The 14,818-nt window shown below is 37.8% G+C and overlaps 2 protein-coding genes across 2 annotated transcripts in view; both read right to left on the bottom strand.

Moving 5' to 3' along the window:
* rnf212 (ring finger protein 212) overlaps window positions 1–594 on the bottom strand; it is a 37,185-nt gene extending 36,591 nt beyond the window's left edge. Inside the window, exon 1 of the mRNA XM_079838690.1 lies at window positions 440–594. The gene's annotated coding sequence lies outside the window, so the exon portion shown is untranslated. The remainder of the gene's footprint in view (window positions 1–439) is intronic.
* Window positions 595–1,961: 1,367 nt separating this feature from the next.
* LOC307140328 (transmembrane emp24 domain-containing protein 11) lies at window positions 1,962–14,449 on the bottom strand (the record flags this gene model as incomplete). The annotated part of the gene is made up of 5 exons (XM_079839773.1): window positions 1,962–2,111; window positions 2,266–2,412; window positions 2,500–2,625; window positions 2,715–2,806; window positions 14,302–14,449. 5 exons carry the CDS (start codon window positions 14,447–14,449, stop codon window positions 1,962–1,964), a joined length of 663 nt encoding a protein of 220 aa, XP_079695899.1.
* Between the last annotated feature and the right edge of the window lie 369 nt (window positions 14,450–14,818).

The raw sequence follows: 14,818 nt of genomic DNA, 5'->3' as shown, positions 1-14,818 counted from the left end.
ATGGGCTTCCATACACACTAGGTAGGCTGGTCACTAGGTTGTGTTAATACTAGGTTGTGGTCACACAGCCTGTGTTAATAAGATCACACATCGTACGTTATTTCTTAGCAAACCAATCGAGTATCACCTCGAGTGTTTCATTAATCCAGTTCAAAGCAGTGTTTAATATTACAAACTGTGTGCTCTATTTGTCAGAAACTAACTAATTATTGACTGAAAAAATACGAATTGATTAAATGTACAACAAACGGGAAGGGGGGTGAAATAAAAATAAATTAAACTAATGAGCATGCAGAATTGCAGATGTAACGTTATAGCGTTTGAGCTAACAAATAATGTATATAACGTTAATTCCCCTGAGGACTTCGCGAAAGTTCACCAGTGCTGTGGACACTAAATCTGAAAAGTAACGTTAAACAAACAAAACAAAAACACATACCTGTATCTTCCTTTACTCGTTATGCAGATTATTGTCAATAGTGTGTATGCTAAAATGTAGGTTTGCTAGTTTATCTGACACAGCTGATTTTGCGATGCTTTTCGGAACGATAACGTCACTGTACGGAAATCGCGCTTTCAGAAATTGACCACTGCGACCGTAGTTTCCGGTTATTATGATTATGTAAATCATACTTATTAAATTGTTATATTACAAAATGTAGGCTATTGTTCTGCTATTGTATTTTCATTTCAGTACCATTTTTTTCAAAATAACGTAATAGATAATGTTTTAGACAGAGATGTATTTTTGCTGACTGCAGTAGGCTATTTAATTTCACTTTGAACATAAGTTGCACGTTGGGGCTAAAGTAACACAACAATACAAGCTAGATTTTTGTGTTACTCTTTTTTTTATTAAATATACCTGACTATTTCCTTGTTAATATGTTCCTGCAAACATATTTTGTCCTTTATCTTTGCAAAAAAAAAAATGTAATTACATTTTCATTTTAAATGTCAGTTTCATCAAATGTTTCAAATGTAAACCGACAGTACTGCTGCGTTCCAGGCAGGTTTTTGAGCCCGTAAATTACAACTTCAAACCACGACTCACGACTTTGTAGTGTTCCAGGCAAAGTCAAGCCAAACTGCCTGAGCGCAAGGAATTGTGTGGTAGTTTGATGTAAACAAAGCGTGGCGGGGACCGTACGCTCATTTACAATCATTTCTATCGCCAAAGGTGCTTACTCCTTGCTTATTTGAGGGAAACGGAGGAGAAAAACAGCACAGGCGGCAAGAAAGGCTGTTATACCTTTTATTTTAGGTTATTTGTATATTTGTTTCATAAACACTGCATCCGTAGGGGGCTGCCATTGTTGCTTCGCGGGCTATGTGACGTCAAAACTCGTAACTGGGAGTACATCGATCTAGTACGAGTTCACGGGTGGGAAGTCATGGGTTTGACTGCCGTTCCAGTCCACTTTCACGGGTAGAAGGTTGGAAAAAACACGGGTTACGCGTTGCCTGGAACGCGGCATAAGTACAAACTTTAATTGTTTAGAATATTTTTTTTTTATTGGCAATGTCACATCATTTTATATATATATATATATATATATATATATATATATATATATATATATGACCTTACCGTGGGAAACGATGTCGAAATTGCGTGATATTTGACAGCTCTATCAAGGGTTGCGTTCTGAACGTGTTGTCATAACTGGAATCAAATGTAGTCAGGGCTCTGAGAAAATCGCCCGCGTTACTTTCTCCCCGGTTTTCCCCTAGTAGGCTAATAGTTACCATATTAATAGTTTATGGATGAATTTATAAAATATTCTTAGTTGAAAAGTTAAATAAAACAGAGATATTTAATAAGTAGCTGTTATAATATGAATTTATTAAACCCAGTACAGTCTTTAAACAATTGTTTACTCTCAAATGAGATAATTTCAGCTTCACATCAAAATGTTTTAAACAATGTAGAATTATTGAAACACAGTCATTTCATAAAGCTAAACCAACTTCTTTTCAATGAGAAAGTCTTTGAGGTTTTTCATTTGCCAGATTCCAACAGAGAGGAGTATTGACGTCTGAATAATGGCCCACCACAAAACGTTTCCATTCGTTTCCTCACTCATTTGGCGAAACTTCTCCTCACGTTCCTGGTTACAGTAAAATAAACATACAAATTGCATATAATCACTGAGTAGTACACCTTGGAAAACATGGACAGATGACACTGGTTCTTATTCAGATTCTGGAATTAATATGGTAACATTTAGTTGTCAGGCCATCCTACTGCCTGTGTTTGGTTACCCTTTGGAAATTTTGCTGTCTGCTAATGTAACGCATCTGGTCAATGAGATGTTGCAGGTTGTACTCCATTGCTTTCATTGTGTCCTTTGCCTTGGCAGCATTAGGATCAATGGTATGTTCGCCCATCTGGACATCTAAATGGACTTTCTGTGCATAAAGAGAAAAGTAAAAGCCCCTAGCAGACATTTTAAGCAGGTCAAATTCAACATGTGAGGCCACAGCATCTCAACTCACCAGACGTTCACCAGCGAACACGGAGAACCTGGTGGAGTTGGATTGCATGCACACAAAATGTTGACCCGAAGCATGAGATGTAAAGGTAAATTTTCCATATCTCCCAAAGCGTTTTAACAAGACCACCTGCGTATGACAGAGCGCATAGTCATAGTTAACAGTTTTTAAAATGTTCAGTTATGTCATGAGTACATGAAGAGTTGAATGCTTCATACCGCATGGTTAGGGTCTCTCACAGTCACTGTCAAACCAAGGTGTGGAGTATTGCCGCCCTTATTTTCATCCCAGTACTCTAGCAGAAAGACACCTGAAGGGAGAAACCATTAGTCAGTGATACTGTAGTCCTGTCCTTATTACAATATTTGGTAACACTTTGGAATACTGTTCCGTTATTAATGAATAACTACACAGGAACAAGTGAGTAATGCAGTATTAACACTCTAGTAACTAACTAAAAGAAACTGATTAATACATTTGTAAGTAATAGTGCTTAGTCTAATGTGGAAGTTCACTATTAGCTAATCAGTGGGCTAACTACTATTTTTTTCATACCTCCCAAACTACTATATACACAAAACTTACAAAAACTTAAAAAGTTTACAATGACTTCAGTCATTACTAGAGATTTATTGTGTTTTCACTTTAGAACTGATCCAAATAATTTGTAATTCTTTCTGAAGGATTTAGTAACACTTGATTCATTACTAGTGGGTTACTATGATCTTCACTTTAGAATTAATTATACATCATGCATTATTCGTGTTAATTATGAACCTGTTGTAGTTCTTAGTAGTCCTCTGAGAGTTATGAAAAAAATAGTAGTTACTGATTAGCTGATAGTGAACTGCCACATTCAACTGAGCAGTATTACTTAATTCGGTAATCAGAGTTTCTTGTTAGTTAATAGTAGTTATCAAAATGATAATATTACGTTTCTCATTTGTTCCTGTGTAGTTATTCATTAATGAAGGAACAGTATTCTAAAGTGTTACCCAATATTTTTACAGTCCACTAGGACATGTAGCCTCTTTTTATATACTTTTAATACAGGGAGCACTCCATGACCCACAAAGCTAAATTCCCTATTAATTGTTCAAATCTTGCTAGAATAAGGCGTTAATAATAATGCCACATATTGTGTATGTGGTGTTTAGTATCCTAACATCAATAGCAGTATGGGCAATACTGTAAACATTTACAAAAAATATCACACTATAATATTGAGGAATATTAAAGTGCCCCTTTTAACCTACTTTTACCCCTAGAAGTCTGAGCTCTTTTGGGGCCATTTAGAAGTTATGCTCTGACATTTGAGCTTTTTTCCGTTGCTTATAAACATATTAATGGCAAAAGTGTAATTACACTGTATCAGCACAAACTGGGCTACCATAATATCTAAGCAACATGTATGTGTATATGCTTGTATTTTTGAGAGAATAATGTTTATGCATGTTTTTTGAAAAATAAAAAAGTTTTAAAATTAAGGCCTCAAAACACACAATAGATATATAAGACTTTTGACTAATGGGTGTTGTTGCCTAGAGTTTTTGCTTCAAACTGATGTAAAAATCATTGAGCCTACATATTCACATAAAACAATACACTGATTTAAAATTTGTAAGACACTTTTTCTTTACAAAGCCAGTATGCGAGGAGGCGTGAAATATCATGAATAATGCTGGGTATCACACCTGAGAGACAAAAGACCTGCATAATGGGCCGCATAATGACCTGCATAATGAATGAGCTTCAGGTATGTGACCGAGAGGGAGCAACAGGACAAAGGAAATATATATTTTTTGTAGTTTATTTAGAATGTAGTCAACAAAGGCCTGTTATATTTTAAATGATCAAAAGATTTGACTACACTGCAAAAAATGCTCTTCATATTTAGTATTTTTTCTTGTTTCCAGTCCAAATATTTAAAATTCTTAAATCAAGATTCATTTACTAGATAAGTACAATTTTCTGGGGGGAAATAATATAAATTAAGTGAGCTTTTGCTTAAAACAAGCTAAATTATCTGCCACAACAATTTATGATTTATTAAATCATAATTTATGATTTATTAAACCAATTTATTAAAACACAACAATTTATGATATTAAAACCATGTTTTTACTCCAAACTTACTTTATATCAAGTCAAATGCAGACATAAAATATATAATTTTACAATATTCTGCATAATGATAAAAGCTATGTCAAATAGCATTGCATTATAAATATAATATATACACCCAACATGGTATAAAGAACACAGATAAACCATATAATGTCGCGATTGTGTGTTTATTGTCTTCAAACGTGTCTATGTTATAGCGATCTCAGGATGCTTTGTTTATGTCAGGGAGTTCCTGGAATGTCACATGTTATATATCTTCTTCTTCTGTACCATACATGGACTATATGTGCACGGAGCGCCCTCCGGCTGACACTATGAACTGAAACACAGCACATCAGAGTATCCAGCGCTCACAATGATCTGCGCAGTTTGGGTAAAGATTGAATAAATAATACTTCTCTGTATAGAAATTTTACACAGACATATGAGAATCTATCAATATTTCTCCACGTGCACACTTTTCAACTAAAAGCCCTGAGGGATGTTAGCCTGGTTAAAACCAGACCATTCTCAGTAGTAACTGAGTTATGGTCTGGCAAAGCTTCATAGACAAATCATTTCCAAAGGGGCGTCACCAACGGGCGTCGCTCAAATGCCTCTGGGCGCTATTGGAAAGCCCTGAAAACCAATCAAATGAAGGAGATGATGTATGCAGAGCGACGGAGAAACATCTGAGACTCTGGCCGTCTCTCAATATGCGTTCTTGTCTGTACTTGTGTTCTCAAATAGGAAATGTCCCTGGTTTCCATTTCAGAAATCTGGTCACCTTACCTAAACCACATATTAATGTTTAATTATTTTTAAAATGTAAACGAAAAGAGGCAGGGTGTTTTATACTTTGTTTTATTATAAATATATAAGAGAATCAATGTAGGCCTAACTACGCGTTGCCTGAACCACATTTGTGTGACTAATATGTTTAAGTTTTTTTTCTAATGAAATGAGGCAGTGGTGTTTTATGACATATTTCGTACGCAAATTTCTGACTTGTGTCCTTGACTTACCAAGTTTGACTCCGGAGAACGAACTCCCGAGGACGGGAGGACACTAGTCCGGTACTCTGCTAATGGACAAGCAGCGTTCTTGACAGTATCACTCAGTATATGTATTTGTATATTTTAGGCTACAATAAAACAAAATAATGATATTTTAAATATTAAACATATTATAGCCACACAAATGTAGTGCAGGCAATGCATATCATCTTCAATGCATGTATATAACAAAACAAAATATTAAAAAAACCTGGCCTCTTTTTGTTTACATTAAAAAATAAAAACATGTAATATGTTTGCATAATATAGGCTATGATTATCACTGTAATAAAATGAGATATGACATAAAACAAAACCCAGTCTCTTTTTGTTAAATGTTGGTTTAATGCGTGATCAATATCCATTATAAAAGTATAAGTAAAAGGTATAAGAAGCTATACAATACATAAAGCAATTCAGTCAAAGAAAGTCATCGCTAGGAGACTACAACGGTAAAGTTTAATAGCTTACAAATATAAAGTTATGAAACTTCACTCTGCCCTCAGACAAAACGATCTATCAGGGAACAAATTATAAATGAATGAGAGCAAAGATCAGCCGTTACATATACACAAGACAAATCATATCTTCACATCAGAGCCAGCGGCAGGTGGCAGAAGGACTGGCCGAGGAAAGGCGCCTCTCGTTGGGGTTGAGCGATTGAACGCCGCTGATCCACTGGAGCTCACAACTCCGAAAACAGCAGATCAAATTTTCAAAAGGCGCTCTCTTTATAAATAAACCACAGATTTGAGCTTTAAACAACTACATTCTCGCCTGAAAAGGACTTAAAACTATATTTTGTGAAACATTAACACTACTAGAGGGCTCTCGCTAAGACAAGCAAGCTGGTATATCAGACTTTTGCCGAATCCAGTCGGTAAGACAGTGATAACATCTTTTTTAGATATGAAGGCTTCTTTGCTCGGATTTTAACAGAAAGGAAAAGTTTAAATCGCTTAAAACAGCCGCGATAGCTGATTTCGAACGAGTGATGTTCCACGGCTGCATCCATCTTTGTAGTGTACAGAATCTGCTTCACCGTCGTTGCGCTGTCGTCATCGTGTAAAGCCCGCCCCAACGTTTCTGATTGGTGCCGCGATTTCGAGGGATTAGAAATGGGCTTGAATGGGCTCTTTGCCAGACTACTTGCAGAGCAAATCTAAATTTGCCGGAAGTTGTCTGGGTTTTCCCAGGCTAGAGGGATGTTGTTTTGTCCCGAGTCTTCATGACGAGCATAGAGGAGTTTTTTATCAATGAGAGCAGCTGACGCTCATATTACAATCAAAAGGTACCGACGCCGGTTTTCATATTCATAACTCCTGACACATATTAACAAATTCACTATAAGTCACTATAAGACTTTGAGAATAAAACAGAGTTAAAAAATGGAAGCTTGAGTCTTAGATCTTTTTAATGATGTATAGTTTGTCAAGGTAATTACTTACATCTGACAATAATTTTGAGCTAATTTAAACAAAGAAAGCGTCCTCGCGCAGGTTTTTGCATTTAATATTCACAGATGCTAACAGAATAAACTTAGCATACCTTACTCTCAGCTGCTGAATACGTTGCTCTAAGAAATGAACAGCTTTTCATGAGGTTAATTATTCCAGAATTATTTCTCAACGCGTCTCAAAATGATGTAGCTGAAGTAGGCTATAGCACTACTTGATGTGTTTATTTGAGTTGATGTAGCGCTTTCCTGTAGCTCAAACAGTAGAGTGTGGCGCTAGCAATGCCAAGGTCATGGGTTTGATCCCTGGAAAGCAAGAACTGACAAAAATGTAAAATGTGTACCTTGAAAGCAATGTAAGTTGCTTTGGATAAAAGCGTCTGCCAAATGCATAAATGTAAAATGTAAATGATGTAGGCGTATTTTAATCTCAAAGAATGCGTGCTACGTGGGTGTGGTCGCATTAGCGGATAATGAGACGACAGACATGTCTCTCTTTTCAAACAGATTACATAAACACAGAATGTTTGTTTTTGATTTGGTTTACATTATTTAAAACTTATATTTATTTTTTACTAAATTTCAACGTTTCTTTAGACATATGTCTCATGTGATAAGTTTTCACTAAGCTACAGGTCATTTTCTGAAGACAATCAGTTTAGACATCATTGAGAGAGAGGCTGCAGATCGAGCATTATGTTTGTTTTCTTTATTTAGCACAAAAAAAAGCACAACATTTTGTTTTTATTGTGACTGTACACAAAAAACAATTATCATATCTGAAATTCAGCTCATATCTGTCAGGGTTTGGTACATGAAAAGGGAGCGAGGACTCAAATGCCAATTAAGATGGGATTTATTGGGTACAAAATAAAACAAATACAAACAAAACAACCACAAGGGTAAAATCAAACTAGAAATACTTAAATACAAGGAGCAAGAACAAGGAGCAGGAACAGAGAACAAACGACATCCGACATAAGACAACGATCAAGCACGGGACTGCAGACACGCGTAGATTATAAAGGGTGACAAATCAGGCAGGTAATGGGGAAGAACAGGTGGGCCAAATTAACCAATAATCAGATAACAAGAGGGGTGGGGTCAAGACAGAAGACAGGAGCACACATGACACAGAAATTAACCAAAACACCACATGTGCTAAACCAGACCAGACAGACATGTGACATTACCCCCTCCTTAAGAAGCGGCTACCAGACGCTCCACCAGGGGACCAGGGAGGGACGGGAGGGATAGACCAGGGTGGGACACAAAGTTTGGGAGACCTGGCCGGCACACACCATTCAGGGGGCCAAGGCGGCAACCTCGATTCCAGGGGCTAGGATGGCGCACACAGTTCAGGGTGCCAGGGCGGAGCACACAGTCCAGGAGGCCAGGGCGGCCCACACAGTTCAGGAGGCCAGGGCAGACCACACAGTTCAGGAGGCCAGGGCGGTCCACACCGTTCAGGAGGCCAGTCCTCTCTGAACTCGTAACAGGAAGCGGAGTCCTCTCTAAACTTTTAACAGGAAGCAGAGTCCTCTCTGGACTCGTAACAGGAAGCAGAGTCCTCTCTGGACTTGGTACACGGGACGGAGCCCTCTCTGGACTCGGTGCATGAGCTGGAGCCATCTCTGGACGCTGGTCAGTGGCTGGCCACCGCAGAGCAAGACGTCTGGGCGGCGTGGGCAGAGCAAGACGTCTGGACGAAGCGGGCAGAGCAAGACGCTGGGGCGGCGCAGGTAGGGCTAGACGCCTGTGCGGCGCGTGCAGGGCTTGATGCCTGGGCGGCGCAGGCAGGGCTAGACACCTGGGTGGCGCGTCTGGGACGGTAGCCACCTCCGGGATGGTCTCTGGGCTTGGGAACACTGGACTCGGGACCACCGACCTCGGGATCACTGGACCTGGGACCACCAGACTCGGGACCACTGAATTTGGGACCACCGGACTCGGGATCACCGGACCTGTTCCCGTGAGCACCAAGACTCATATGCTGTATTTCAACAGAAACTGCATAGGTGACTGGCACAGGCCAGAACAAAATTGTTGAATGAAGTCGTTATTTTGGTTTGTCGCTTCATAAAATTAAGGTTGAACCACTGGAGTCACATGGACTATTTTAACTATGTTTTTAATACCTTTATGGTGTTAATTAAATAACTGTCTATGGAGGGATCTGAGAGCTCACGGATTTCATCAAAAGTATCTTCATTTATGTTCTGAAGATTAACGAAGGTCTTACGGGTTTGGAACGACATGAGGGTGAGGAATTAATGACAGAATTTTCATTTTTGGGTTAACTATCCCACTATCACTTGATACACAGTGAAACGAACTGTAACAATGGTGTTGGTTTTACTGTGCCAATTCGAGCCTGAGTCCTCATCCTTTGGAAGTGCTTTAGAGTGGATTTGCTTACGCAACACAGAAAAATAGCATCTTCTCAAATTGTCAACAACACAAACCAAACTCTTCCAGGCCTCAGCTACAATTACAGTGTTTAAGGTCGGGTCAAAGTAGATGTTGTTCACGGACAGCCAATGAAAATCATAGACTGCCATTATGCAAATTTGTTACGAACCTAGGCCGTTTCTCAATATGCGTTCTTGTCTGTACTTGTGTTCTCGTGGACTTGTGAAACGTCAAAAGTCACTGCCCAAGTACTGTTCCAATTCAAAGTTCACATCGGGTTCACATCTAGCCACTCAAGCACAGTTCAAATCCCCGGATGTGTCCTTGATCTGCCACTTTTATCGAGGTTGCATCGAGAAGAGACTTGTGTGGACTTCAGACAGACCGGTATCCCAGAATGCACCTCGCACCAACGGACGCAACGATCAGTAATGCCCCCAACACCCCCGCATGATAAGCCGTTACTTGGTCGCGCGCGAGCCTCTACTGCTAAGAACGTAACCGAGAACAGAGCGACATTATCATCAAATACCAAAAGAAACATTTTTGCTTTCAACGTAGTAACATACTAACTATTCATGTTAAATTAAAGTAATACTGTTTGCATGTGCTTTATAACAGAGCCTCAACGGGGTGCAGCATTGTTTTGTCACTTGCAACACATGCAGAATACACATACTTTCTGCTTAAAATAAGCCTACAATGCAAAACAAGACCAATTTAGGATAGTAAGAGTTATTTTCAAGCACAAGCAATAAAACATTTGAAGTAAAAAATTATTTTTTATTTATTACTTACATAGTAATATAAACTTTAAAATTAAAATATTAAATACAATTACAAAATGTTAAAATATTTGTTAAATAGTTTTATTTATCATATTTATTTTTTATTTTTGTAATGTGTTTTTGTTAAGTCATGTTATAATATTGTTTTGAACTGCTTGTTATTTACAATGGTTACTATTAACTATTTTCATTGTTTGTTTGTTTGGTTTTTTTGCAGGTGCGTTGAATTGTACAACCCCAAATCAGAAAAAGTTGGGACAGTATGGAAACCCCCCCAAAAAAAAAAGAAGTGATTTCTAAATTTACTTTGACTTGTATTTCATTGCAGACAATATGAACACAAAATATTTCATGTTTTGTCTGGTCAACTTCATGTCATTTGTAAATATGCATCCTTTCCTGTCATTCAGACCTGCAACACATTTCAAATAAAGTTGGGACAGGAGCAATTTAGGGCTAGTAATGAGGTAAAATGGTTAAATAATGATGTGATTTGAAACAGGTGATGTCAACAGGTGATTGTAATTATGATTTGGTACAAAAGCAGCATCCAAGAAAGGTCTAATCCTTTAGGAGCAAAGATGGGCCGAGGATCGCCAGTTTGCCAACAAATACGTGAGAAAATTATTGAAATGTTTAAAAACAATGTTCCTCAAAGAAAGATAGGAAGAGATTTGGATATTTCACATTCAACAGTGCATAACATAATTAAAAGATTCAAGGAATCTGGAGGAATTTCAGTGCGTAAAGGACAAGGGCGTAAGCCTAAGCTGAACAACCATGATCTCCGATCCCTCAGGCGGCACTGCATCAAGAATCGTCATTCATCTATAAGCGATATCACCACATGGGCTCAGGACTACTTTGGCAAACCTTTGTCAAGTACCACAATACGTAGTTACATCCACAAATGCCAGTTAAAACTGTACTGTGCCAAAAGGAAGCCCTATGTTAACAGTGTCCAGAAGCGCCGTCGACTTCTCTGGGCTCGGAGGCATCTGGGATGGACCATCTCACAGTGGAAACGTGTACTGTGGTCAGATGAATCAGTATTTGAGGTATTTTTTGGGAGGAATGGACGCCGTGTGCTCCGGACCAAAGAAGAAAAGGATCATCCAGACTGTTACCAGCAACAAGTCCAAAAGCCAGGGTCTGTCATGGTATGGGGTTGTGTCAGTGCCCTTGGCAAAGGTAACTTGCACTTCTGTGAAGGCACCATTAATGCTGAAAAGTACATAGAGATTTTGGAGCATAATATTCTGCCTTCAAGAAGACATCATTTCCAGGGACGTCCATGCATATTTCAACAAGACAATGCAAAACCACATTCTGCACACATTACAAAGTCCTGGCTGCGGAGGAAGAGGGTACGGGTACTTGACTGGCCTGCCTGCAGTCCCGACCTGTCTCCAATAGAGAATGTGTTTGAAGCGAAAAATGCGACAATGAAGACCCCGTACTGTTGCCCCCCTTAAGACTTGTTTGCAGGAAGAATGGGACAAAATTACACCTGAAACACTTCATCACTTGGTGTCTTCAGTCCCTAAACGTCTTTTAAGTGTTGTGAAAAGGAATGGCAACATTACAAAGTGGTAAATGCTTTACTGTCCCAACTTTTTTTTAAATGTGTTGCAGGTCTGAATGACAGGAAAGGATGCATATTTACAAATGACATGAAGTTGACCAGACAAAACATGCAATATTTTGTGTTCATATTGTCTGCAATGAAATACAAGTCAAAGTAAATTTAGAAATCACTTCTTTTTTTTTTTTTTTGCATTTTCCGTATTTTCCGTTTTCCTGTCCCAACTTTTTCTGATTTGGGGTTGTATTAAATCCACATAAAAATCCTAATAATCAAACTAAATCATAATAATTATTAATGTTAATAATAATATAGGGAGCCCACAACAACAACAAACAAACAAACAAACAAAAAAACATAAAAAATTGTATTGTCCCTGTTTTTTAATTAGAAGATAATAACAAATGAGATTTTAGTGATATTTTGACCACTCAAATAGGAAATGTCCCCGGTTTCCATTTCAGAAATCTGGTCACCTTACCTAAACAACATATTAATGTTTAATATAGGCCAATTATTTTTTAAATCTAAACGAAAAGAGGCAGGGTTGTGTTTTATACTTTGTTTTGTTATAAATATATAAGATAATCAATGTTGCCTGAACAACATTTGTGTGTCTAATATGTTTGAGTTTATTTATTTTTTTTATGAAAAGAGGCAGTGGTGTTTTATGACATATTTCGTTTTATTGTAGCCTAAAATATAAGTTTCTCAATAAGTCTGAACTACCAAGGACGCAAGTCAGAAGTTCCCGTACTTGGTATTGAGAAACGGCCCTACAAAGGACTGAGTATGAAGTAAGACTGGGATTAGTGATGACTCGTTTCAGGCAGTTCAGAATCAGCTCTCTGCTTTGTGAGACAACAACCCTATCGTGCACTTTGATCTTTGAAATTTTACAGACCTTTTACATTCACAAACAGTTACAACATGCCACATGAAAGGTCACATCCGAGTATAATAGCATAATAGGGGCACTTTAAAGGAGGGGTGAAACACTCAGTTTCATTCAATCTCATGTCAATCTTGAGTACCTATAGAGTAGTATTGCATCCTTCATATCTCCGAAAAGTCTTTAGTTTTATTATATTTATAAAAGAAAGATACATTGTACCGAGTCTTTCCGGAAAAAAACAATCGTGTGTATCGTGTGAACTGTACCTTGTTTATAAACCATCGTCGCCGAAATTCAGGGAACAAACAAAAACACTTGCACAACTCCGTTGCTGCTCCGGAAAAACAAACTCCATCCACTGTCACATTAACGCTGGGTTCTTTGGGAAGCTGTGCAGGGTTGTTGCCCTGACAACCAAAAACACACTTCTTTGGTGACATTGTTGATTTTGTGAAGTCCTGTGACTGCAATGCAGCCGGCTTCCCTAAAGCAGAGCAAAGCGCGTTAATGGGCGAGCATTTGCTCTCTCGCTCTAGTCGCGCGTGCGCCATTCCGGGAGAAGAGCCCGTACAAGGACATTCCACTCTTGCTGACGTCAGATAGACCCATACTCAAAAAAAACTTTCCGAAACTGATGAGAAACCGGAAGGAGTATTTCTTTTTTGGCACAGAAATACTCCATCAAACGTCCAACTTTTTTAAAAAACTTTGTCCATGATTAGCATGGAAATACAGGTCTTTAACAGTGTAAAAAGCTCAGTATGCATGAAACAGCATTTCACCCCCCCTTAAAGGAAATCATTATGCAGGCCGTAATGTTACTGTACACTGCAAAAAATGCTTTTCTTACTTAGTATTTTTGTCTTGTTTTCAGTCCAAATATCTAAAAAATCTTACATTAAGAAGCATTTACTAGACAAGCAAAAGTTTTTGTCTTGTTTTGGGGGGAAATAACTCAAAATTAAGAGAGTTTTTGCTTAAAATAAGCAAAATAATCTGCCAATGGGGTAAGCAAAATAATCTTGTTTTCTGTTTGAATTAAGATTATTTTGCTTACCCCATTGGCAGATTATTTTGCTTATTTTAAGCAAAAACTCACTTCATTTTGAGTTATTTCCCCCCAAAACAAGACAATCATTTTTATTTGGCTAGTAAATGATTCTTGTTTTGAGAATTTTTAGATGTTTGGACCAGAAACAAGACAAAAATACTAAGTAAGAAAAGCTTTTTTTGCAGTGTATGCAGTTGAATGGGCCAAAGGTCTGAAGATTTCACAATCATATTCCTTGCCCTTGTAAAACATATTGTTTTATTTAATTACGTATGAATATAAAGTTGGGACTTTTTAAATTAAACTATTAAATAATGCTGTGTTTATATAAGTGTCTCTGACCTGTGACCTGTTTTTGTCTAGATAAGAGTAGACCAGATGTAACACATTATTCAGGCTACTTAATATTAAATATAGTCAGTTACATGCAGATATTTGCTATTGAATCTTCACTGACCTGTCACAAGTGTGTCCTCTGGAATCTCCTCGATGATACACTTTTCCTCCTGTTCCCCTAAATCAAAATACATTGCCGGAGCCAAAATTACAAAACTGGCTAGCAGCAGGCCTGTTAGCCTAACATTCACTGCAGTAAAACAATTCATTTTAAAGTAGGAAAGCTAGAAGGAACATTAACAGCTAGCTAAGAAAACTAGTAAAGCTTTATGTGCACAGCAGGTTTAGTGTGTGAAATCTGCAGCTGCTGTTTGTAGACTCATGTTTAAACAAGGTAAAAGGAAAGTTCTCACTGATAAGACCAGCGAGAAACCTAAATATCTTGATATAAATAGTCAATATATTACCTGCCTTGCTTTATTAAGATTAAAAGTTTAATAGATAATAATTGTTTGAAGACATTGGACACCTAAGTCCATCTATATTTTACATATGAACTACATGTCCAAATACTTGGACAATTTATAGCGCAGTTATTATCTTATTTAGAAAAATACAAAAAAAATGTCCACACAAAC

Source organism: Gobio gobio (genome assembly GCF_949357685.1).
Source record: "Gobio gobio genome assembly, chromosome: 16".
In the NCBI taxonomy this organism is placed as follows: domain Eukaryota; kingdom Metazoa; phylum Chordata; class Actinopteri; order Cypriniformes; family Gobionidae; genus Gobio; species Gobio gobio.
Note: the sequence above shows the minus strand (reverse complement) of the source record. Positions and strands in the feature narration are given on the sequence as shown.